Genomic DNA, 26,373 nt, shown 5'->3' with positions numbered 1-26,373 from the left:
CCATATCATATGCAAACTTGTAATAGGCCTTAACCAGTGGCTACCAACAAGTATACAATTGGCTGGCTGGTTGAAAAAGTAGCCAGCACTTGTATACTTCAAAGACCTTTTGATCACAGGTGCTCTCCCTCACATTATGCTACGCTCTTTTATCCTTCTTATTCCTTTCCATCTAATGATTGTCCTTGTGGTCTGCTAAGCACTGGTTCCTTGTGCCAACCCTCCCTCTTGGGGGACCATGTGAGATAATTGGGTGAGAGTGCAACTGGCATGTCTGAATTGGCAACATTTCCTAATATGCATGTCTGCCAATGCAGTGACATTTAGAAATAGATTTCCATTTGTCTATCATATGATGAAATCACTGTGGTATTGCTATTCATATAGAAGTGGGCTCTATGAGACAGTTTCGTTTTTTTCTTCTTTTTAATGTGCTTGCTGCATTTCTCTCTCTCTTTCAGGAGATTCAAAGCTTACTCACTAACTGGAAAGGACCAGACCTTGCTAGTTATGGGGAACTGGTTTTAGAAGGAACATTCCGTATCCAGAGAGCCAAAAATGAGCGTACTTTGTTCCTCTTTGACAAACTACTGCTCATTACTAAGAAGAGAGAAGAGATGTTTACCTACAAAGCTCATATCTTGGTATGTCAGGTTAAACGTGCTGAGGGGAGGCTAAAGGAATTAGCAGCCCATGTGCTGCTGCGGAGGAGAGGAAACAGGGTATTTCTAAATGTTCAAAATAGAAATAAGCTTTTAATAAACTTGCCAGATTTTCTTTAATGATCTTCCACTGACTGATAAGCCTTTCTTTCTGTTGCAGTGTGGCAATCTCATGCTGGTAGAAGTAATACCAAAGGAACCTCTTAGCTTTAGTGTCTTCCACTACAAAAATCCCAAGATGCAGCATACTGTTCAGGTACTTAAAGGCCACAATATACTGAATGCATTGTGAAATATGCCATTAAGGGAATGCTTCTCCTGATATGTAACCCATGAACTGTCATTGTAGTTTGCATCATGCACTTCCAAGTTTTGTACTAGATATTTTCTACTATCTAGTCTGATCCTATAGGTCCTTGCCCCCATTTTGGAGTGAAATACAGTCATACAGCAAGAACTGACGTTGATGTTAAGATACTAAGCTTGTGTTTGATCCCTGCCTCGTGAGGATTAGACAAATATGAAAACGGTTGAGCTTAGAAAACTGTTCTTGTGCCTGAAACTAATTTTGATGTGTCAGAAATCTATTACTTCACTTTATTTTGAAAAAGGTTTCTCAGTTCATTAGGGAGCATGAGGGAGAAACCACAGGCTAATTTAGAAACACATATTGTGTTCTGGAAGCACCACTAAGAGAGTAAAATAATTGATGGAATTGGTTTTGGGGAAGTGTAGACGATTGGGTATTCAGGAGGGTTCAAAGAACAGGATAATTTTCTGTTAGACTTTAAGGCAAATTCAAATGTTGTTTTAGAATTATATATTTAAATAAATATGGGTGAATAATTATGTATTTAAACATGGCGTCACAGTATTCTGGGTTATGACTTTGCTGCCTAGCATTACTGGCTGCAGACAACTGCCAGCCGTAGACTGGAGCCTTCTCTTTCAGCAGATCAATTTAGAAATCATATCTATTTATGTAGTTTGAATACTAGAACCCACAGTCATTCCATGAAGCTGATTGGTGGGAGATTCAGGACAAACAAAAGAAAGAACTGGTTATCCGAAAGTAATTCTTATGCTGCTCTGTGATTGCACATCTGCAAAGGAATGGCTTAAGTACCTTGTAGAAGGGGAAGAGACAAAGAGGAATAGCTTTTCTCAGAAAGGAACTGAATCTCCACTGCCGTTTCTTCCTTCATGCCAACTTTAGCCCTAACTTTTTTGCGTTCTTGTCACTTTACAACAGGCTAAATCACAACAAGATAAGCGTCTTTGGATTCTTCACTTGAAGCGATTAATTCTAGAAAACCACCCAGCCAAAATCCCAGCTAAGGTAATGTGCAACACCTAGTGGAAAATAGCAGAGCTACATCTCCAGTCATGCAGGCTTGTTGTACACTATCTTGGAACTTGCCTTATTAGGGAATAAATGTCGACATATATGGTTTGGATTTTTTATATAATGATGTGCAAATGATTTTTTAAAAAATTAATTATTACATCAGCTTTGTCCTATATACTCAATGATTCCAAATGTACCACTAAACACAATGCAATTTGTGTACATATATAAAGCCCTTGCAAAAACAAGCACTTCCCTGTTGACCAGTGTTGGTATTCCTACTGTTTTCAGACTGAGTCACTGAAGAAGCCTGCTTGCATAGCAACTCCACATGTGTACTTCAAGCTTTGGACTGAACCTAATGCATGTAAAATAAGCATGGTAATCTTTAATGAAGCAGCAACCATTGTCCATGTTGGGGTGCAGTCCTGCCTATTACTGCCTCTCCTTATTTACCCAGATTTGAAGCACTTCTGAAGGAACACCATTCCCCCCCCTTATTTATTTATTTATTTATTGCATTTTTATATCACCCAATAGCTGAAGCTCTCTGGGCGGTTCACAGAAATTAAAACCATTCAAAGTATAAAACAAACAGTATAAAAGCAAGACATAAAATACAATATAAAAGCACACACCCCTTGAGATCCTGAAACACAGCATTTCCCTCAGAGCTGGACCAGGAAGCTAGGTTCTTTCTGTGAGCCCAGAATCCTTCTCCTGGATTTTAAAATAATGTTGATTAGTCGGAGTGAGAGTTGTGTATAGTACCCACAGATTTGATTCACATGATTACTGGAGCCCACAGTGACTTAATTAAGCCATGGTGCGTTGCAGTGTGGGTTGGCCACCATTTTGAATATTCAAGCCATGGTGGGCAGATGCCATGGCTTATCAATGCAGCGTATGTTAGCCCTCACATAACTCATGGGCTTTAGAGTTCGCATAAGCCACCCTTGCCAGGTCCCACCTAACACTTGAGTATTCAAAAGGTCAGCTGACACTCGCTGCAACCTACCATGGCTTAAATAAGCCACGCTGGGCTGCAGCAATTGTGCAGATCACCCCATTTGTGAGTGTTCCCAATCTTGTATTTACCTGATAATGCTAATATAGCATCAGAGGAAGCATTTTCAGGGGAGAATGAGTAGACAAGTGGTGAGTGCTGAACAGTTTCTTCAACATACTGATTTTCTACAACAAATGCTCCCAAGGCTGTTCTTAAGATATATATTTTTACTCCAAGACCAGAAATAAGACTGACTGATGAAAAATGGCCTGTGGGGGGTAGTATTTTGGGCAAGAGAAGCACCCACCCACCATTCCCCTGCATTCACATTTTCTTGACAAACATTGTTTTGGGGCACATACAGTTGTCAAAGTAATCTCTGGTTCTCTGAGTCAAAGATAAATGAATATTTAGTGTTGTGATTAGTTATATGTATTGGGGTCTTTGGAATTCATACTGTTTATGCACAATGTTTATTTGGTTTTTTTCAGGCCAAGCAAGCAATTCTTGAAATGGATGCTATCTGTAAGTATGTTTAAACAATTTGCTTTTTATTCTTTTAAACTAGGGAAAATAAATAGTAAGAGGGAGAAAATATGTAGTAGCCAACATGATACAACAATATTAGTTTTCATGTTTTCTGGTCCTGGATTAGATCTTTTGAATAAAGATGTGGGTAAGGCTTTTATATGTATTCCATATAGTGTTTTTTTGCTTCAGTAGCCTTAGGTATATTATTGCCCCTCAACCTCAACTCTGTTAATGATCAATGCATCCAAAGAACAACAGAAGACATTCATAATAGAGCAAATGTGTCATATTATATATTTTTGTTGTTCTGGGACAAATAATTCCCACATAATTAATGTACTGTGAACTTTGTGGAAAATAAAGTATATGATTTCTATAACTTGAGAATCATCATCATCATAATTGAATTAGGTCTAACGACCTTTGCCCCTTCTGAATTTTTTACTCAGGAGTTTGAAAAATTAGGAGCAGTGTTAAGACTGAACTGGGTTTAGCAAAATGCCTTTCTCAGCAGCTGTTCAAGGAAGAACATTAGAAATATGATGACTGTGCACTTGCAAATAACAAAATAAAGCAAGCTATGATAAATATTTTTCCTATTTCAAACAGATAGTTTTATTAGGACACTGCAGAAGCTGAACCTATTAAGGCCTGCATCAGAGTCATATGAAAACTTGAGTTTGTATTACAAACTTTATAAAATGGGTCACTGCCACAGGTTGAAAATTTTGTTCACCAACTTTATACAATCCTGCATTTATTATCTAATTTTCACATATTAGAATAGAAACTTCACCTCCGTTTTCTAGACTTGTTTGTCAATAACTGTGTAAATAAGCCCATTGGCCAGTTATGATTAATACTGTTAGTATTAGTTCTATTCAGTAAGGTAAACACTCCAGTGTAACTATTACCAACAGGATATCACACAGTATTAATCAAAATTGGCCAATGGAACAAAAAGCATTCAATAGTACAAATGATTTCTATTCACCAATGCTGCCATAGGATATTATTCGTTGTGGCACATTGACCTGTAAAATAGGGTGAGTTCATGCTAGTAAAGCTGTGTCAACACCCCTCAATAATTGGGCTACCTTTTTTACATATCGAAACCATCATAAAGGGTTTTGCCCTCATCTTCTTTTATGTCCCATCTTCCAATGACACACTGCATCGCCACTACTGCTGTTTGTCTGCACCACATGATGTCAACGTGCTTCAGAACGCTATTATTATGTAATTGCATCATTGTACTCTACTGAATGTGAATGACTAAGCTTTCACCATAGCAAAAATAAAGTAGAACTTCAATTAAACTAATGTTTTCCTTAAAAGCCTATTAAATTAATTTCTGAATTTGACATTGAGAACTATTAAAATTATATGAAAGGTGCTGCTGGCTCTGTGTGGGCATATAGAGAAAGCTTTTATATTGCAGGAATTCCTTGAAATGGGTAATCACAGAGAGAGAACATAAGAGCCATGCTGGATGAGACAAAGGGTCCATCTAGGTCACACAGTGGCCAACCAGCTGTTGACCAGGGACCACAAGGAAGATACGATGCAACAGCACTCTCCCACCCATGTTCCCCAGCAACTACTGTATGCAGGCTTACTGCCTCTGATACTGAGAGAGAATGTTTCTTCCTGTGGGATAATGGCTGGTTTTGGCCACAGTATTCCTAAGTGTGGTTTTCTATGCTTCCCTCCATGAGTGAATGGCAAACATGGGCCATAGGTTGGATCAAAGTTATCTACTAGTCTTGACAAATGAAAGTTTTTTCTGCTGTTGTACTGTCTTTTATGCAGAGTAGCATAACAATAACTCATTAGATGTTCAAGAGCAAGGAAGATCAAGATGACTAAACTATTATCATCTTTTCTATTTCATTTTCAATATTACCTAGCGAATGAGCTGCTAAGTTGCCTGTGGGTTCTGTCTCCAAAAGTGTGTGGACATTTAGCTGCAATTCATTTACTTTGCTGAGATAGGCACCTGTGGAGTGTTGGCATCCTAGGCAGCTGCCAAGTTTCCCTTAATGGTTGGGCCAATCCTGGGGAAGCCATTCAGTAATATGAGAGAAAATCAAGGAGTTATCTTGGGGACAAGTGAGCAAGCAATCTAAACCTCTTCCCAGGTGACCCCAGGCATTAAAAACCAGGCCTGCTTCTATCTGTATAGCCTGAGTTCTATTTCTTGGTCAAAGTTAGAGAAATAGAACAGTGCAATCCTTACCCCAAATGACTGACCGGATGTGTCAAAGAATATTTAAATATTGTTCCTCTGATTTTTATTATTATTATTACAGATCACCCAGGATTTCATTATAGCCCAGAAGGAGAAATAAAACCATCAAGTAATTCAAAAGAAGGGATCACCCCGCAGAGGATGAGAAGGAAATCAGGTAATAAAAATAACTTGTTGCCATTTTTTCAACAACAAAAACAGCACTCCACCAAATTAAACCTTTCAATTATGCTTTTATTTAAAGTTTATGTGGATGAGAAACATAAGTAGGATTGAAGAGCTTTACATGAAAAGATTAAATCACATATGGATTATATGGAAATTTAAAACTGAGTCTTGAAATCGTTGTTTAAGTTGATCATAATGCAAAACTAAGCAGTCCACAATTAGAGTAACATTAGACAAAGTAATTTATACATTTAATAGGTCATCATCATCATCATTATTATTATTATTATTACTATTATTATTATTTATTGCATTTTTATACCGCCCAATAGCCGAAGCTCCCTGGGTGGTTCACAAAAACTAAAACAACTCAAAGTGTAAAACAAACAGCATAAAAACATGATATAAAATACACATTAAAACGAATTAAAACATACCGTACATGATTAAAACATCCTGAAAACATTCTAAAATTTCACTGGATAGCCCTGTCAGAATAGATCAGTCTTTATTGCTTTTTTAAATTCTAAAAGACTGTCAAGTTGACGAATCTTCTCCAGCAGGCCATTCCACAGTCTGGGAGCAGCAGAAGAGAAAGTCCTCTGGGTAACAGTTGTTAATCTAGTTTTTGCTAGCTGAAGTGGATTCTTCCCAGAGGACCTGAGTGTGCAAGGCGGATTGTACAGGAGAAGGCGATCCCGCAGGTAGCCTGGACCCAAACCATGTAGGGCTTTAAAGGTAATAACCAACACTTCGTACTTCGCCCGGAAACTAATCGGCAGCCAGTGAAGAGATTTTAAAACTGGTGTAATGTGGTCACCCCTAGGTGTACCAGTGACCAGCCTGGCTGCGATATTTTGTACTAATTGAAGTTTCCAGACTAGGCACAGAGGTAGCCCCATGTAGAGCGCATTACAGAAGTCAAGCCTCGAAGTTACCAGTGTGTACACTACCGTCTTTAGGTCTTCCAACTCTAGGAAGGGGCGCAGCTGGCGTATCAGGCGAAGCTGATAGTAGGCACTCCTGGCCGTCGTATCTATCTGGGCTGTCGTTTGGAGCGACGGATCCAGAAGCACCCCCAAGCTGCGAACACAGTCTTTCAGGGGGAGTGTAACCCCATCCAGAACCGGTTGACACACCTCCAAACCTAGGTTACGGCCTTTGACAGCGAGCACCTCCATCTTGTCTGGATTCAGCTTCAGTTTGTTTTTCCTCATCCAGCCCATTACCGCCTCCAAGCATTCATTCAGAGGAGACACACTATCCTTAGCTGACGTTGTGGTCGAAGGCATAGAGAAATATATTTGGGTGTCATCAGCGTACTGATAGCACCCCGCCCCATGCCTCCGACCTCATACTAAGGTCTGGAAGACAGTTATCTACATTTCACAGTTAGGCTATCCTGTTGACTTACTTGCGAATAAGTCGCCTTGATTCAGTGGGACTAATTTCAGGGTAGGCATGTATAGGGTTGCACTGTAAGAACCTTTGCCCGAACCCCTGCTACTGTGATCTATGTACAATCTAGTTTTGTGCCCCATTCACCAACGCATATTGAACCATGTTAAATAATCTGACTGTGTGTTCGTTTGTATGCACACAATGTGCAGCTGAAAGAACCTATTCACAACATTAAATTCTGCATGGACTTGCAAATCAAAAAAAATCTAAAGTCAAGGATGAGGTAGAATAAAAACAAATTAGAACTGACAAATCTATCCATATATTGCAAAAGAACAGTAAATAGCTATATTAATAACTATGCCTGATTTTGGGCATAGCAACTATGAAATGTATCACTATATTTTATATAGTTTAATTATATGCATAGTTTTGCACATATGTAATAGCTTGTTGTATCCTGTGTTCTTTGATCAAATCAGGTGTGAATTCTGCTGCATCCTGTCACTGCACTAAATAAATATAATGGGAAATCAGGTGGGCTGTGTCTGCAGGGATGACAACTCTTAGCACTATCATAGCCACATAGATTCTTATCTAGGACTAGAAGGCTCCTTGCAACAATGCAGTATGTTGATTTCATCATATAAGTAGTCATGCAAAAAAAAGAAAAAGGTCCCCCCTGGAATAGCCCCAGAGAGCATAGACTTGTTCAGTACATTGCTGATGGTGCTATGCAAGACATTGACGAGATTGCATACTGATACAGACTGTGTCCCTGACACAAAAGGATCGGCATAGTTTACCTCTTCCTGATGGGAGAAGAAAAGCCAGGGAGCAGTCCTGCCACCCGCCATTATACCTGTTTAGAACATTGTGTGGAGACATCTTGGGCTTAGAGAGAGGCTGCATTGCTATCCAGCAGAAGACAAGCCACCCAGGGGGAAAGGGCACCCTGTCCTTCTAGCCTCATAGACCTTCATCTGACCTGTCTGCCTAGAGCGCAGATGGGCAAGTTGTAGCTCTCCAGTTGTTTTGGCCTACAACACCTATAAACACTTACTATTGGCTATGGTGGTTAGAGCTGATGGCCTAGAGGTCAGCCATGTCCCAGTTCCATGCAGATGACATAAGTGCTGGTATGAGGGTTGAAGGGTGGTCAGGGGCAATCTTCCTTCACTCTGCCTGTCTGATCCTCCCAAGCATAGTAGCTTAAGAAGCCAGTCTCTGCTGTAGAGATAAATGGCATTGAGAGACTTTCCTCTGTTCCCTCACAAGCTCAACTATACTAATCACATAAGGACACTTTCTCTTCTCTCTTGGTCCATAAATGTAGCCAGCTTTGTACAGTGATTTCTGCCTGGAATATTCTTGTTTCCCGTACTACCTGTACAGTCAGGTCATTTAAGAAGTGCAGTGGGCGGCGGTCTTTTATCTGTGCTGGCAGATGTCCTTTGTAGTTGGTATATGTATGCTATTGTTTTTATTATGTCTGTTTTTACAATATAGTCCGATGGATCCCGTGAAAAGGGTATAAATGTCTTAAATAAATGTGTGCCTTTTCCATGGTAGCACCAAGGCTTTTGTAGCTCCCTTCCCCATGGCTTGCCTTGCTTTGTTCTTGGAACTTTTAGACAGCACGTTTTAACCATCTAGGGTTGATTCATGGGTGGTGGGATCCTGATGCAGAGAGGTGTAGTAATTACTTCTACATGTCTATGGTCTAAGCCCTATTTGTAGACCGTATTTGCTTGACATTGACCAGCATCCAAATGGGCAATTACAATTGAATACTGCCAATCAAATTCACTTCTGAACTGGAAGTTCAGGGCTGTTCCCTCAAGTTCTGAGGTGTGGAAGAGGTGCTGCGGTGGGGGTGGGGGTGGGGGCTAGGGGAGAGGGTTTCAGGTTATTGCTGCTATTCTTTATAGTTGGTTTATGTATGCTGTTTTTATAATATAATCTTGTGGATTAAGAGGTATAAATGCATTAAATTAATTAATTAATGGTTTTTTCCCCATTCAGAACCTTCATCCAGAGCCCATAAAATTATAAAACCAAGTGGTAAGTTACATACTATCAAAATATGGAATGTATTTTATTAATAAGTATTAAGACATGCAACACATTTAAGTGTAAGATTAAATCAATGTAATTAAAAACATTCCATGGGATAGCCATGTCACATATGTAGCAAAAAAAAAATGTTACAAATCTTAACATAAACAAATGGCAACATTAAAAAAAATGAGTAGGAAAACTCATTTCAGTCTCCCAGGACACTTCCATGACAATACTTCTCCAAAAGGACTGTCAAAGGAAGCTACAACATGGAACCATTGAACTAGAATTTATTTGCACATTTTATTTTGTTGGATTCAGATTCAACAAAATTTGTGTTCTTATCAATTCTGGGAATCATCATCTTTCACATTGCAGATTCTGTAGTTTTATCAATACTGGGAACAAGAATAAGAACAAGTTGCTTACCTGTAACTATGGTTCTTGGAGTAGTTGGCTGTGCATTCATACAACCTTTCACATTGCAGAAACGCGTCCTTTCAGGTTAGCACAGCAAGAACAATTAGTTGCCTGTGACAGCTCTTGAATTGGAACACCCTTATCTTATATACATTTCGCTGTACATAGATCTGTGAGAGGCCTACTATGCTTCCTTTGCATTTCATGCCCTTTTGGCTCCATCCTTTACAATCAATCAACCAATCAATCACTGTCTATGTGTATTTGATTACTTGTAAACTGAAGATAGGTTTTTTTGGATAATGAAGTGGTTTTAATCCATGAAAAAGCCTTATTCTTTCCTTTTAAGAAAGAAAGAAGGAAAGCAAACAAAGGAAGATGTGGCCATTCAAGGAGAGTATTGTGCTAAGATGCATCTTCCTCACTGGCTCACTTTGCCTCTTGGTGATCACCTCACCTCCTTTCCCTCTAGAAGTTATTAGAAAGGAGAGAGCAGCAGCCCCCACACTGGCTCTTTCTGCCCCTTTCTGAAGCAACTGCCCCTTTCTTTTAACCCCAAGTGAAAAATGGGCCCAAAAATCATTCAAAGGTAAGACAGTTTCACCACAGAGAAGAAACTTTTCACAAAGTGCCTCCCCTTTTGACTGAGTCCTAGATTTGCTTCATTATCATTTGATTATGCTCATATAAAACGTCCTGTATTAAATCTTACTTTTAGGGGAAGTAGCATTTTAGCCTTAAGCATGAATGTCCAGCCTTACAAAACAGTGTTTCACATTGTAAATATAAATGCAGAACATCCTAGTTGTACTACATGATACTTAGTATTTGCTTTTGTTTTTCCAATTTCAGAAATGGATCCAGATGTGCAAAAGGTAAACAATATCATTCTTCCCCCTTCCCCCAGATGGATTGGAAGTGTTTTAAAAGAATTAGATCTGGAATATAGTACTTTGCTGTTGCCATTAATAATTCCTATCTTTGCCTGCCACCTGGTGGCTTTCGTTGTCTTAGTCTTTCCCCCCTGCTATGAAGCACATCTGGAAAAGAGACATAGGGCTGGCATAAAATGTTTTGATGCTTGAGGTAAAAAATCCATGCTGATCATACACACACACACGACCCATCAGGAAGTTCTCCTGTGCAGGCCCCATTAAAATGAAAAGAGATGTGCAAAAACATGGTTGTGTGCCATGGGTAGGTATGCCTGTCTTTCATCCTGCCACACTTAATGGGAACCTCAAATCTGCCACCCATCTTAGATCATGGTAGGGCTGCTTTTGAGCACACAAAGCGAAAGGATGGGCAAATACCATTGGAACAGAAGGCTAAGAAGTAATGCCATTACATGTTCATCTGCTGTCATTTCATTTGACTTTGTTCACTCAGTGCTCTGATAGCAAGTCATACATTTTTCCTATGCTTCTGCGTTTCTATCTTGAAATTACACGCTCAAGTTTTAATTTGTTTTTAAAAAATACATACATGCCTCAATGAATTTGATCAAGCTTGCAGGAAAAAAGGAGGAGAGGGAGAACATTGAAATAGGATTGTGGAGCAGCTGGGCCCAGGATTTGTGAAGTAGCCATCCCCAGTTTCTGCTATGAGAAAGTAGCAGACAAAATAAAAAAGCTGTCTAGATGAAAGCTTGCAAGGATGCAATGGCACAAATCTGCAACATAAAAAGGATCAAGTAGTGAAGGAGGATGGACAAGAAAAACAGACAAAAAGGCAATTATGCAAAGAAATATAAGGTGTGTAAATGAGTGTTTGAGAGAGATGATTAAAACCAGAGACAGAATACATTCACACAATATGCTACCCCATGCTCAGTGGTTGAGTCTGGGTTGTTTTGAACCATGGGTTATTTGTTGAACTGTCGCTTAATATGTCTGAATGCAGCACATTTTCTACAGGTGAGTTATCGTGTTGTCTGAATGAAGCCAGGGTGGCTTATTAACCATGCAGTGTGTCTTATTAGCCACCCTTAACAACCCAACAACAAACCATGGGTTGTCAAGGTGGCCAGTTGGAAATGAATAAGCCACACTGCGTGGTTAACAAACCACCCTGGCTGCGTTGAGACAACATGCTAACCCACAGTTGAATAAACAAACCACAGTTCAAAACAACCCACACTCAACCACTGAATGTGGGTTAGCATATTGTGTGAATAGCCCCAATGTCTTCACTGCATTAACCACCCCATGTCCATATGAGAATGCACCAGAAAAGTGCCATTGTTAGGATCTTGAATCGCGATGGTTGGGATCTGGTCACCTGAATGGAATGCTTATTAATCTAACATTAACACTTCCTTCCTAAGCGGATCAGTATTGAAGGAGCCCTGTTATCTCAGGCTGAAGCTCTCCTCAGTCCCAGGAAAAAACTCTCATTGAATCGAAAAGAGTTAGATTCCAATGAAGTGGTCTATAGTGATCGAGAGGATAATGCCCTCCCAGGTGGTACAGATCAGACTGATGCCGATGATGAGGAAGAGACTGAACAGGTAACCTCCTTGTTTTGGGGAGGGGGGCAGGAAAGATACGTACACGAGCCATACATTTATAATTGGGTACAGTGAGGAGAATCAAATATATCTACTTAAAAGGATTTGTAAATAGTGAGTATTTTTGTGTTAGGTACATCGTCCCAAATTATGATTAACGTCTTCACTTTGACAGATTCTCTGAATATTTATTTTTAAACTTCATTAACCAAATATAGTCACTGAAGGCATATAATGGGGATTTCTGAGGGTCTTGAACATTGGTATTCCCTGTCCGCTGCCAAACAACCCCTCCCCTGCCACCCTGAGCTTGCCTCAGGTAGACTAGGAGGAAGTGCTTTCCATAGGGAGCTGTTCTCACAAGGGAGGGATCAGTTCTCTGGAAAAAACTTCCTGCTGCTCCTTAACAAAGGAGGAGGTAGCCACTGTGATGAGAGAAAGTGATAGGGAATGTGTGGGCAGGCAGAGAATGTGGGCACAGGGAAGAGAATGTGGGAGAAAGAGCAAGGGGGTGGGAGGAATAAGATAGGGAGAAAATCTGAGATAGACAGAACATGGAAGGAAGGAGGAGAGATGTGAAAGCAAAGAGGAAGGCTTGCCTTCTTCATTTTACTGTGCCACCTCCATCCTACCAAAAATCCTTGCACATTACCATTTGTGTATATTTATACATAGTAAATATTTTTACAAAATCATCAAAAGTTTTCAGATAATTTTCAGTGGCAGCCCCACATATAAACACATTACAATAATCTAAACAGGACCAGAGCATGAATAACTGTTGCAAGGCTATCTCTGTCCACATAGGTCATAGTTGGTGCATCAGTTCATGGAGAAATGCCCCTTCTGACTGGGGCAATCACACCGGTACTAACACCAAAATGGATATTCCCCATATAAGTTTTCCCACCATTCACGTCTGCTGTCACCATAAATCTACACCTCTTTTATAAAGGACCCCCTTTCCTAAGATCGTTATACATGAGACAGACAGATCATGGGGACAGGTATAGTGAACAAACTTAAATAATATTTATTTTAAAGAAATAAATCATGAAAGCTTATAATTTATGTCAATATTGTAATCAGCTACAGTTCCTAACCCTAACCAAACTTAAGCCAATTGTTTTCAAGCTCCACCCTAGTTGACACACAGGTCTTCTACTGACAGTATGATATTCTAATAAGGTCTGAATTCCACCTAGGACCCTTAATGATGATTTATTAGAGTTCCATTGAAATCTTCAATCTAGTCTAGCAGCTGCTCTGTCTTCAGGCCTCCAGCTGTTACTCAGGCCTTGGGTCTTCTTGAAGATTGCTTTTGGAGTTTTCCTTTCTGTACTTGCTGTCCTTCTTATGTTTTGCCTGCTTCCAGCTTGGCTTCTCATTCTAGCTGCTGCAGTCTTCCTCATACTTTCAACCCCTCCTGAAGACACTCTTCCATTACCACTCTTCCCTGATGAAACTCTCAGATGAACCTCATCCAGACAAAACGCAAACAACTCAGACAAAACTCTTCCAGGTGCCTCTCAACAACTCCTTATATGTTCCTGTACTGGCAGAATCAGCTTTGGTGTGGTCAACATTCCATCACACCACTTCTGCTCAAAGTCAGGACCAATAGGCATCTTTGGAATGTTTAGCTTTTCTCCAATCAGAATGGGATCAAATTCTATCCAGCCATGCTATATATAAGAAAGAAGCTTGACCTCATATTTCCTTCTCAATGATAACAGTAACTGCCACTCTACCTGCAAATCATATTTACAATGTATCATTCCTCAGGCACAAGTCTCTAGTAAAAGACACACATTTTTCCTTCTACTGTTAACACATAACAGTTATCTCACAAAAAGTCAGTTTCTTCACACAGTGTAGGACACTACAAGCCATGACAGTGATGGATCTAAGAACACCTGATGCATCAAATCTTTTAAAGCAGGAGCAGCGACTCTCTGGTCCTTATCTAGCCCACAGAAGTTCCCCATCTGGCCCTTGGAGGCTTTGTGCAATCCCCTTTAAAGCAAGGTAAACACCACTCCGTTGGACAGGCAAACCACCCACAAACACTATAACTTGTCTGAATTGAGTCTCGGTTTTCTGGACTGTTGCCCTGCCTGAGCAGTGGTTCAGAACCTGTATTAGATGAAAAAGAGAGGTAGTGCTAGGTATTTTCCACATATTGGTGACACCTGTGCCCACATCCCTCAATAATCTTTCCCAGCAGTTTGATGTAGATGTTAAATAGCATGGGTAATAAAATAGAGCCCTGTGGAACTCCTCTAGCATATTCATTAACAGTGATTCCCTGAATATTATTTTAAGAGCCCACCATCTACCCTGTAACAAGCAAATTCTGTCTTCTGTGACACAAGTTCTATGTTATTAACTTTCACTGAACTCTGTCAGCTTAGGAGAGGTCATGAAAGAGCCTTTCCCCCTGTAAATTATAACACAATTATCTACGTTGTCTGAAGCCCTTTCTATTTACAGGATTGTGCATCAGAGTCTAACCATTCCTCTTTTCTGCAGAGCACACAACAAAATTCACAGCAAAAAACAAAAGGAGGCCGCAAAAGACTAAATAGTCAAGTTACTGAAAACTTTGAGAAACGAAGAAGTGTTAATCTCAGCAAATATGAAATTCAGGTAATTCAAAAGCTATACAATCCTATGGAAAACTAAGTTATAATGTTTCAAATGGATAAAAAAAATCTTACTCCCTAGGTTATGGAATATTAATTTGTCTTGTAACTACAGGTGTGGAGAAAGGATCAGACAGTATAGCTGCTATGAGGAAATTTGACTGTGTGTATGTAACATTGGACATACACACAGTCCAATTCTGGCGCAATTCTGCTCAGATGAATTGGAGTAGCTAAAATGATTCATAGGCATTCCACTGGATGGACAACTGGTAAATAGGCCTGGCAAGGAATCTTGCAGGCAACAGTTTAAGTAGAATGCAAGGGTATTCAGCTAGCCAAGAATACGGCAAGGTCCAGGGAATCCATCAGCCAAGGGAGTTACGCTAGTCTGGTCTGGCAGTTGTTGAAAGGGTAGGCATTAAAATCAGCATATCAGGCAGCTAAACCAGTAACAGATGGTGGATGAGACACAGCTTCCCTGAAACTTTTAAATATAATATTTATATACTGCCATTTATCAATGACTTCAAGGTGGTTTACAAAAATTAAAAACAAGCAAGGTAACAATAATCAATACAAAATCAATACAAACAAAACAATCTGTAGATAATACTACTATTAATAGTTTAAAAAAATATGGTATTGCTATTTTTAATGCCTGGTTGAATAAAAACATTTATGTCTAGTGCTTAAAAGGGAGCACTGTTCACACAACCCAACCTCCTTAGGGGCTGATAATTGGAGCTTTAACTACCAAGAAACCCTCTCCCCTGTAGGTGTAAGCCTCACCTCTGATGGAGACAGTATATTGGAGAAAGGCATCCACTGGATGATCTTAGCATTGGCAAATTGATATGAAACGAAGTGTTCAAGTTGATGAATGAAAGCCTGACTGTAACTCTTGCTCCTGTTTGTACTGCTGTGTCCCATAGGCCAAGAATTTCTAAACTCTGTGCTAGAATGTATATTGATAAAACAAGTGCAGTGTGTGGAGTGCTCTTGTTGAGCCATACCCTTTTCTAGGGTACTCCATTCCATTCCCTGCTATGTTCTGTTCTCTACACACACACCACCACCACCACACTACCCACATCAATCAGCATTCTGTGCCCACACAGCATGCTCAATTCTCATTGGGCTGTTCTCCCCCAGCCCCTGCAAAAGTTTTTGTCCCTCAATAATTGTTGTACTACTACAAACCTTTAGGGTACCTGTGAACATACTGACATCTCCCTCTTGTGCATGGATGATGCCATCTTGGCTGTATAAGGACCAGCACTTCAAGAACTGAGCTTGCCATTAGTATTTTTGATGATGATTCTGCATGTTGGTTAGAATAGAAACTAAAATTTTGTTCTATTTCAAAATTTCATAGAACTCCAAAGAGCTTGCAGATGAAGCAGCTTCCCAAGTGAATACAAAGCTTTCATTTTCCTGTAGTGGAGGTGGTCAGCCATCTCGACAGTTCACAATGCAAAACGGCTCATTTATGGTGAATATATTGGGAAGAACAGCTGCAGTAAGAAACATCTGGACAGACCATCAGATTCGACAAGCCTTGTTCCCAAGCAGTCGCCCTCTGCAAGAGAACATAGAGGATGAAGATGATTATCAGATGTTTGTGCCATCAGAGTCTACATCTAATTTAGCTTCCATTGCATGTGAAGAGAGGGTCCTATCAGGCCGTCCTTGCAGCTGGCATGTAGGACATCAAAGTGACATTTCCAGCTCTAATTCTCATAGAATTGTGAGGAGAGCCAGCAGTGCTGGTGAAAGTAAAACTTCTCCGTCTGGTTCAAGATTCAGAAAAAATGACCTTGGTCAAAATGCTTCTTGGAATGAAATGAAAAATTCTCGCAGCAACATGGACAATCTGCAGGTGTATCCAGAATCTTCAGAAGAACTGACTATCGATGACATAGATCATGTCTATGACAATATAAGTTTTGAAGATTTGAAACAAATGGGTCTGGCTCGGAGGGAAGAGTCCGACTATGTGCCCCGGGGGTCAGCTAGAGACTCACTCTATGAGACTCAAGACCAAGAAGTTACTTTCAAGAAAAGACAAGGATCTCATTGCAGGACTTTCATTCCAAACAGGAATGAAACTATTCCCAGTAGAGGCACTCCACCTGCAAGCTCTCACGATCTAAGGATCAGTGAGGAAAACATCTATGATACCATAGTCCTCCCAAAGCTGAATTTCAAGTGTGATAGCCTTAAGGGTTCCAAAAAGAGAAGTTTTCTGGGTCTGGAAACAGATTTTGCATGTTGTGATCATCTCCGAAAATTTGTTTCTGAAGAAAGCCTCCAATTCAGTGAAGATGAAAATCCATATCATTATGTTCCATTAGACCATGACTATTTGAGCTTAGTGGATAGCTCCTCAAACTCTGACTCACACTCTCACAAGTCTGCTGCAGATAAATTATCAGAGGAAGTAGATGAAATCTGGAATGACTTAGAGAATTATATCAAGAAGAATGAAGAAAAGACACGCGATCATGTCCTTGCAGCTTTTCCTGTCTGCAAAGATGACATAGACAATAACACATCTACTGGAACTACTTTTGAATTAAATAAAGATGTAGAGTATTCACTGCCCACTCTCGCACTGCCAGAAACGCCTGTATTCCCCAAAACTTTGCTCAACAAGGTAGCCAGGTTAAGTGAATCCAACCTTAGGTTTGAAGAAGCAGCCTCATGTAAAGCAAATTCACTGGTAAGTCTAAACAGAACTTCACTCTCCAATGAGATGGCTTTCGTAGATAGCCTTTATGAATCTGCCAATAATATTCTGTGCAGTGCAAATGCAGAGAATGCTGAAAGTGAATTGGATGCTGTGGATAAAACAAAGAATCGGGTCTTCATGATGGCAAGACAGTACAGCCAAAAAATTAAGAAGGCAAATCAGCTTTTGAAAGTAAAAAGCCCAGAGCAAGAGCAACATCTTAGCCAGCAACAGAAATCAAGGCACAAGGATTTAGCAGCCATTCTGGAAGAGAAGAAACAAGGGGGCCCTGCCATTGGTATGTTCACAATGTTTTGCCCTCGTTCTTATAATTACATCTATCGATTGAATACTTTGAATGTTATGACTTCTGCTCATATTTACAGTCCACCATTTGGTCAACATTTCCTTAAATTTAACTGAGTAAAATATAATTCATACTTGTATACCATTTGTTCTTTCATAATGATTAAAATTGTTTACTTTTACTAGCTTAGAATTAGCAGGTTTAAACCAATTATTCTCAAACTATTCCTTAATTGTGGCCATAGATAAGGCCACAGGATGCTCAGCGGTCATGGGAATGGCCATAGCAAAGTCATATACCACTTAAGTCAATGGAGAAGGCTGTGACTGAGTGGGTTACATTTGAGAACCACCAACTTTTATTACTTATATTGATATAAATATGATAAAATATATTGGTCAGCAATTTTGCTTATGCTTGCTTGAAGTAAAGCTAAGAATCACTGCAATAGTCTTTTGCTTTATTCCGTGACATTCTGGTATTAATACAGGAAATTAAACTTTGTAAAATGGAAGAATTTTATATTGAGCAGAGGCAGGATCTGTTTAACCATAGAGCAAACTAAAGTAGTACTTATGGCAGGGATAAGAACATGCAGCCCACAGGCCACATGCTGCCATTGATGGCCATGTGTCCCTTCCACCACGACTGAATTGTTGCTGAAATCCCAGTTTCTGAGTTTATCTCTTCTCTCCTTCCTGAGCAAAACTGCAGCTTTTAATACTGTTGAAATTGCAGCTGCCAGTTCTACCTCTTCTTGTCTGCTTCTCACATGGTCTTGCTACCTCTTCTGTCTGTCAACCCCACCCCAAGTAAAACCATGGGAATCTCTTCTCCTGCCATCCCATTGTCTCATCCTTTTAAGAGATGCTCTGGTTTATCATCTCATAGGGCACTATGGTACAGAGGGACACTCCAACCTCCTCTCATTGTCTGCCTCTATCCAGTCAACTGATAGAGGCACTACTGTTATGATTAACAGCTACAGAACAGCATACAAAGTATTGAAAGTGGATGAGACAAGAGGATGGAGGCTACAGTAGAAACAAACTGGAAATTAAGGGAATATAATAAGGAAAAATAAGGAAGATCTACACTGATTGCCCTCCTTTTAGATGTGTGGGGCCCCAACTAATTGCCCTACTTCAAAAGTGGCCCTCAGACCAAAGGATGTTGCCCACCCCTGACTTATGATACCAAAATTCCTAGGTTCCCATGTTCAGCTGTGCACGTGTCTTGGAGAGAGAGGTACTGCTTCTATCTTTGGAGAAGTTACACAGAGGTAGCTTAGGAACTGGTGGCCAGCTGATATCCTCTGTATCCTAGGGGATATGATGGAGAACTTCTGAATTCCACAGGCCTCCTGGAGAATAGATACAGTTGTAGAAGAAATAAGACAGCCTGGCTCTCTCCATGATTCGGAACCTCTGTGATTGGGGATGTTACAGTGGGAGCTGGGTCAGAGTCTGTCACCATTGCTTGCTCTCCACATGAATAAGGCTGTAGTAGGGTGGAAAATATGGCTAAGATTGCAAGCTGATATGTGGCAGTAATATTAAAATCAGCCGGAATTACTTAAGAATAATCATAGTAGGATTTTATCTAAAAACACCCTTGCTTGCCTTCAAGTTTCACTTTCATTTTAGACTATTCAATATGTCTATAATTTTTTGTATTAGCCATATCTGTTATTTCTTTCCTTTTCAGGTGCCAGAATTGCTGAATATTCACAGCTCTATGATCAGATTGTTTTTCGGGAAACCTCACCCAAATCACAAAAGGTCAGTTCTCAGGAACCATCTAACGTAAGGTATTCCTCACCAGTGTCGACATCTCAGTTAGCTGCCGAATGCTTAAGAGCTGAAGACTGGTTTTTGCACTCAACATACAGTAATGGAGAACTCTCAGACTTCTCTCCTTGGCCAGATATCCCACACTTGAAGTCCAAAACTTCTTCAGAGATGGGTGCAAAGCAGAGCATGAGACAGTTGCCAGCGGCCTGCTCAGTGCCTTCCCTTCAGACTCCTCTTCACCCACATGTTCCTGCACAAAGGTGGAGTGCTATTATAAGTCAGCCTAACAAAGAGAACTTGCAGCACAGCCACATTTACAACTCTTTAGGGAGAAGAGAAAGCAGTGCAAAGCCACAAATATACAACAGGTCACAGTCATCTTCCTCAGTTGTGGTCAGCAAGTCTGGGGGAGCAATGAATTATCCACCTGAAATGCATAAGAAGCAGTTGCATTCCAACAGAAACTTTCTCTCTGACCACTGTCAAGAATCGGTGCCAGGCACACCTCCAGGCCTTGCAACATGTGATGGGACAACGCAGGTCCCAGAGAATTTATCAGAAATGATTCTGCAAGACTCACAAAAAGTTTTAAGAGTTAACAGAAACTTGCCCTCAAATGCACAAATAGCTACCCAGAACTATTTTTCTAATTTCAAAGACACTGATGACGGAGAAGGGGACGAGGATGACTATGTTGAAATCAAATCTGAAGATGAAGAATCCGATTTAGAGACTTTCTATAACCAAACAAAGCTCATGGATTCAAAAATAAATGCACATTCTACTCCTCCAGAAACTCACAGTGGCAAAAATATGACCCTGGCTCCTGCTAAACCATCAGACTCTTTCCTGAGCACATGTAGTGATTCAGATAAATTGAATGACTACTTATGGAGAGTGCCATCTCCTAATCAGCAGAATATTGTCCAATCCTTAAGGGAAAAATTTCAGTGTCTTAGTTCAAGTAGTTTTGCTTGATATTTTCTAAAAAATATATAATGTTCTACCTTAATAGTGAAAAAGGTTATACTAGGACAGCCAGTACTCATAATGCATATTGTAGAGTGTGTGTGTTTAACTACCATCTTCTGAGAAAAAGTAACCAGGTTTTTCACTGTTGAGTAAATATGTGGTTTTATATTGCAGGTAGATTTCTGGCTTTCCTCCCATCCATTTCCTCCTCACCCCACCCCTGCTAAAATCTTGGCGATTATTGTGTATGAGAGCCAGTAACATAGGCCAGAATTCTGAATTTTGTGGAAATGTCAGATGCTAAAAGAACAAAATGTGGTGATGGGGGGTGGGAGTATGACACATGCTGCAAAATGTGCAGCAAATCCTCTGTAGCTGTTATATAAAGAGTACTCTAAGGTTTACTTGATTACTTACCTTTATGTAAACTGAGGTATGAAATACTCAGTAAGACTGAAGCTTACTGAAGTGTCAATTGGTTTAAAATTTCCTCCTTCTGTTTCTGCAACCCACTTTCCAAGCAGCATTGATAAATAAAATGTGCACTTGTGGTACAGACCAAAACAGAAACTATGGGATCAAAAGCACCTTTAATTCAAGCCTGTAGAGTATCTTGAACTCCCAACCCTTTAAATTTTTTATTTCATTTTAATTTATGTTGGTTTTCTTTTCTTTTAATATGCTAAATACATTCCATATTTTGGAGATCCTGTCTTCTATGTATCACATTGAAGCCCAATTCATGTGTTCAATCCATGTGCACTGAGTGCATGATGGGGTTACCAAGAATGTGTGGGCTAACCCCACCACCCCCTGTAGGCCACCACAATGCTGCCCATGACCCTCAGCCGATATGTGGCTGGCATGTCTATATGTAAATGCATTGGGAACATCTTGTGAGGATATGAATTGATTAGGGTATGTATCCTTGTGGAGGAAGTTCTATGCACCAATCATCTGTTCACCAGGCAACATGGCCAGCATAAATGGTATCTAGGAGGCAGAGCTAGACCCCATGTTCTCAATAGCCTCTTCACACGTTCCATATCCATGGATACCAAACTCCCGAAGAGCTGCCACTGCTGCTGTGAATTATGTTCTTCAATGCACAGCTTTAGCTTGGATTACCTGAAAACAATACTGTGTGAATACAAGATGTATAGCGAGTTTTCAGATGAAGGACATGAACGGTGACATGACTATAAAGCATAATGCATCAAGGGGTTCTTTCGTAAGCATTGTTTCCATTTTCAGTACATCACTTCACTCTAGCACAGCCTTGCTCAAACTGGTGGTCTCCAGATGTGTTTGACTACAGTTCCCAGAATCCTGGAAGTTGTAGGTCCAATACATCCAAATTGTACTAGGTTGGAGAAGGCTGCTCTAGCACAAAGCACAGTAGCATAAGTTTTAAAATGTCAGCAGTTGCTTTTATAGATGGTTTTAACATAATCCTCCACCTGACAAATGTACATTCTCATCTACTGAAATGAATACTGAAGGATTTGTAGTTGCTGAAGTGCTCTGAAATGTATATTGCAAATGCTGTTTCATTGTTGAAGAACTATTTCAAGAAAGTAAGGTTTTTCTTTGTGTTAGACCATAAATTCAATTTTTCTTATGCACAAGGCTGTCCTGCTTTCAGTAGAAGAGTTGACTGTAACCTGTGTCTCATAAAATAATGAGGGATATTTTAAGTGGATACAAAATTAGAAAATAGTTTTATTTAATAAGTAAAATAATGTAAATAATAGTAATACCAATTTGAGTGCATTAACAATAGGCACATGTAAGTTTCTTTGTACTGGTAGAGGAATTTTGTTAATCTGATAAAATAATGAAATATAAATCAGTAGAGACAAGTGAAATTTATAATTTGTAGCTTTGTAAGGAGCAAACATCAATATGTGTTTGGTACTTTTAGCCTTGCTGGCAGGGAAGTGAGAAGATGAAATTCGCACGTGTAAGCCCTAGAAACTGTTTTTGTATAAGTAAAGGGAATAGTGGTTTTCAGCTCTTGATAAGAATCAAGAGATACAAACCTTGTATATAATTCATGCTTTATAGGTAGTTTGACTTGTGTTGCTAATATCTAATATTACCATTGCCAAAAAATAAATACCAATTACAAAGAATACTCCCAAGTAAAAATAATAATAATCTAGATTTTATAAAATATAAGGCCAAAATCGCAAAATAAAATATAACGCTAAAATCGCAAAAGAATGCCAGCGTTCATTTGGTTTGAGTTTTACATATGTACTTGGTCAATGAACATTTGGCTATACCATGCCTTTTTCTGAAGACGTTAGAATTGTTTTATGCATATCTCTTCATATTGTTGTAATCTAGGTTAAATTTACTCTGGTTACACCCTGGACAAAGGAACTGTTTAATTTTTTAAAGATCTTGATTATGTTTAATACACATCCAAAGTACCTGTTTCTTGGTACTCCAAAAAGTTAGCTTGTGGGCTTAAAGACCTAATTTCCCATCGGAATGTTCCAGAGCACATTTATTCTGTTCATTGCAATGGACAGCAACAAAAAGTATAATGTGGGGGGCACGGCATGGAAAACAGCTACTTAGGAGCAGAGAATAAGGTTGCAGCAGACATGGCATGGATGGGTGCTGCAAACTGGGCAGGTCACAGCACACCCATTGCTTCCCATTATTATCATTAAGGTGGATTTATCTTTTCTTTTGGAGATGTATACCTCTCCTCTATTACTTTTTGTAGACTACATCTGAAAGTTTTATTTTAAACATTGCAATATTACTTCTAAAAGACTGGTGTGTGTTTTAACGTATTACTATTCTGTATTTGTTGGTAGTACCTGCACTATACTACTGGACAAAATTCAAAATGAAGTCACTTAGTCTGGATGGATTCTCACTGTGTTTCATATTTTTTGCATATCATTTGTTTTTTTCTATTGGTAAGAGACACAACCTCTGTTGCACTTTTTCATGACTCATTTTGTAAGGAATATGTAAAAATGTATGAACATGTAGAAGACTTCTTAAGTAAAGCTTTTCTCTTTTTTTATGCTTAAAAGCAAAGTTTAAAGCATGCCAAACCTGAAAATATGTAAGTAAATGCTGCATAGGAAAAAATAAATACTATTTGTTTGCAGCAAATGATTCTGAAAAAATGCTATCTTTTTAATGCAGTATTTAATCTGCAGTACCAAGAGTATTCATCACATTGCAACTACTGATTTGTGTATGTTGCTTTTTCTCATGCCTCAGTAAATCAGTTTGTAAGGGCTAGCAGTAAATATATTAGCAGTCTAGGATATGCAAACAAACAAGATAGTGGATTGGAACTGAATTTTCATAGGACGGCCCAAATTCCAGAGAAACTTCTGCTAAAGCAGGAATAGGTGATCCCCACCTACCCCCTCTAGAGATTACTCTTCCTCTCTGCATCTCCTATGCTGCTCTCAATCCTCTAGAGCAATTTGACTAGGGGCTGCAGGAAGGAGAGTTAAAATCACCTGTCCCCCTTCCTCCAGTAGGAAAGTCCCAACCACAGGGAGTTTGGATCCAACTGGTGTATTCTCTTCTCACTGTACAACCAGGAGCAGACCCAGACTAGCTGCCAGCAAGTCTTGGGACACCCTAGGCAAACCATACAATCAGCGCGCACACACGCACCCAAATCCCAAGGGCAGAACTAGGCTGAGGTTTTTGGTAAAATGTGAAATATTTTACCCCTATTTTCTCTACCCACCCACATCTTCAGAAGCGGAAATATATGCAGGAAGCCAGATTCCAGCTGGACATAAGGAAAAATTTCCTGACTGTTAGAGCAATACCACCATGAAGCCAATTACCTAGGGAGGTCGTGGGCTCTCCCACACTAGAGGCAGCTGGACAACCATCCGTCAGATATGCTTTAAGGTAGATTCCTGCAATGAACAGGGTGTTGGACTCAATGGCCTTTTAGGCCCCTTCCAACTCTACTATTCTATGATTCTATATTAAAACATGCCCAAAATTATTAATTTTTGTTTACTAAGTACTATATTAGCACAGAGGATCTAATAAAAACAATGGAGATAAACACAGCCCTGGAAGAAGGTTCCCAGTTGCATCTTTGGGGCGATATGGCCAACAAGGCACCACCAGCCAGTAGACTCAGCCCTAAGAGAGAAACAGAAGGGGCGGGGGGGAGGGGTGTCTTATTCCCTGCCTTCAACTGAGTGCAGCAGCACAGAAGGGAGATATCCTGCATCACCTGTGGGAGGACTGAGACCCAGGGGCAGGCAGCCTGACTTAGCCTCGCAATCCCCAGTTGATGTCTTGCTCACCTCTACAACCTGTCATATTCCCTCTGTACATACATGGGCATTGGATATTTTTTTTAAATGTACTTCCCCCCTCAAATTTGGCACCTCATTTAACTTAGCACCCTAGGTGACCACCTAGTTTGCCTATATAGACAGGCTACTCTTGCATATCACAGCTCTTTATAACATTTCAGAAGTTGCTCTTTCTATCCATTTCCTAGGTGGCTCATCCAAACCATATTATAGAAAGCTCCAGTAATATCTACCCCAAAAAAGCACTTGGAAAAAAAGTAGTATTCACCTAGCATTATGCCACTGTGACTAGGACCAGAATCAAGCCCAACATTGGCACCCAGCACCTTTGAAGCTCAAAAGGGCCTACCAGCACTGAGACGAATAGCAAAAACCCATAACAGCTGTAGAGAAATAAGAACAAAACGGAGTGTAGTAGAAAAGTTGTCTCAAGCAGTTTTATTATTATTATTAAAGTAGGATTCCCCCCCCCCAGAACCCATCAAGAACTGTTATGCAGCTGTGCTTTTTTGGTACAGTACTGCCAGCGCCTACTGTGGGGCCCTTGAATTGGATGTTCCATAATGCCCAAGGGCTATGCTACATCAGGCATTCAGAAGTATTCGTGAAAATTTAATACGCTGGCTTGCTGCAGGCCCTAAGTAAGACGGCGGCAGAGCGCCAGCTGATTGATGGGGTCTACAAACCTGGATAAAAGCACCATGTTGCTGTCCGAATACAAAACTTAACGTCTGCAGGAGTTGCCGGTTCTTTCATGGCTAAAGGTGAAATCCTATGCATTGTCTTATAACTTCCAGCAATCCCGCCAGCCAGCACGCTGGGAATTGTAGGATTTTATTTCTCTCTAAATATACTTAGGATTGCGCCCTAAACGAGCAATTATTCTGCCACATCCCCTCTTTAATGATATTTCTCACTCTGCGGATCTCAGTAACATTCACCTCCCAAGTACGTACACATAGGATGGAGCCATGTTTCCTAAAAGTTGGACCCCTTTCGGTCAAGTGCACGGTCTTAACCTTGCCTGTCGCCAAGAGGCCTCTTGATAGCAGCCCTCTGCTTGGGCCGGCCCGGCCCCGCCTTTGCAGGCATTTCTTCTGCGGCTGGAGTCATCCGAGGTCTGGCAGCCGAGCGCCCCTACCCCGCCCTTCCCCGCCTCGCCACGTCCCTCCCCAGAGCCCCGCAACTCCTCCCCGCCCGGTGGCACCAGCGGCTGTTAGCCTTTCTTCCCAAC

The 26,373-nt window shown here is 40.2% G+C and overlaps 1 protein-coding gene across 1 annotated transcript in view; it reads left to right on the top strand.

Annotated features, from left to right (window-relative positions):
- Positions 1-21,106, top strand: part of PLEKHG1 (pleckstrin homology and RhoGEF domain containing G1) — a 138,634-nt gene extending 117,528 nt beyond the window's left edge. The window contains exons 9-19 of the mRNA XM_063124550.1: positions 462-644; positions 823-918; positions 1,915-2,001; positions 3,511-3,544; positions 5,863-5,958; positions 9,396-9,434; positions 10,704-10,726; positions 12,178-12,360; positions 14,893-15,009; positions 16,384-18,037; positions 19,754-21,106. Coding sequence (XP_062980620.1) covers positions 462-644; positions 823-918; positions 1,915-2,001; positions 3,511-3,544; positions 5,863-5,958; positions 9,396-9,434; positions 10,704-10,726; positions 12,178-12,360; positions 14,893-15,009; positions 16,384-18,037; positions 19,754-20,817 — 3,576 coding nt within the window. The 3' untranslated portion in view covers positions 20,818-21,106. The remainder of the gene's footprint in view (positions 1-461; positions 645-822; positions 919-1,914; positions 2,002-3,510; positions 3,545-5,862; positions 5,959-9,395; positions 9,435-10,703; positions 10,727-12,177; positions 12,361-14,892; positions 15,010-16,383; positions 18,038-19,753) is intronic.
- The last annotated feature ends 5,267 nt before the right edge of the window (positions 21,107-26,373 follow it).

The sequence above is a fragment of the Elgaria multicarinata genome, chromosome 4 (genome assembly GCF_023053635.1).
Source record: "Elgaria multicarinata webbii isolate HBS135686 ecotype San Diego chromosome 4, rElgMul1.1.pri, whole genome shotgun sequence".
Taxonomy (NCBI): Eukaryota; Metazoa; Chordata; class Lepidosauria; order Squamata; family Anguidae; genus Elgaria; species Elgaria multicarinata.
This window is presented reverse-complemented; position numbering and strand designations above follow the sequence as displayed.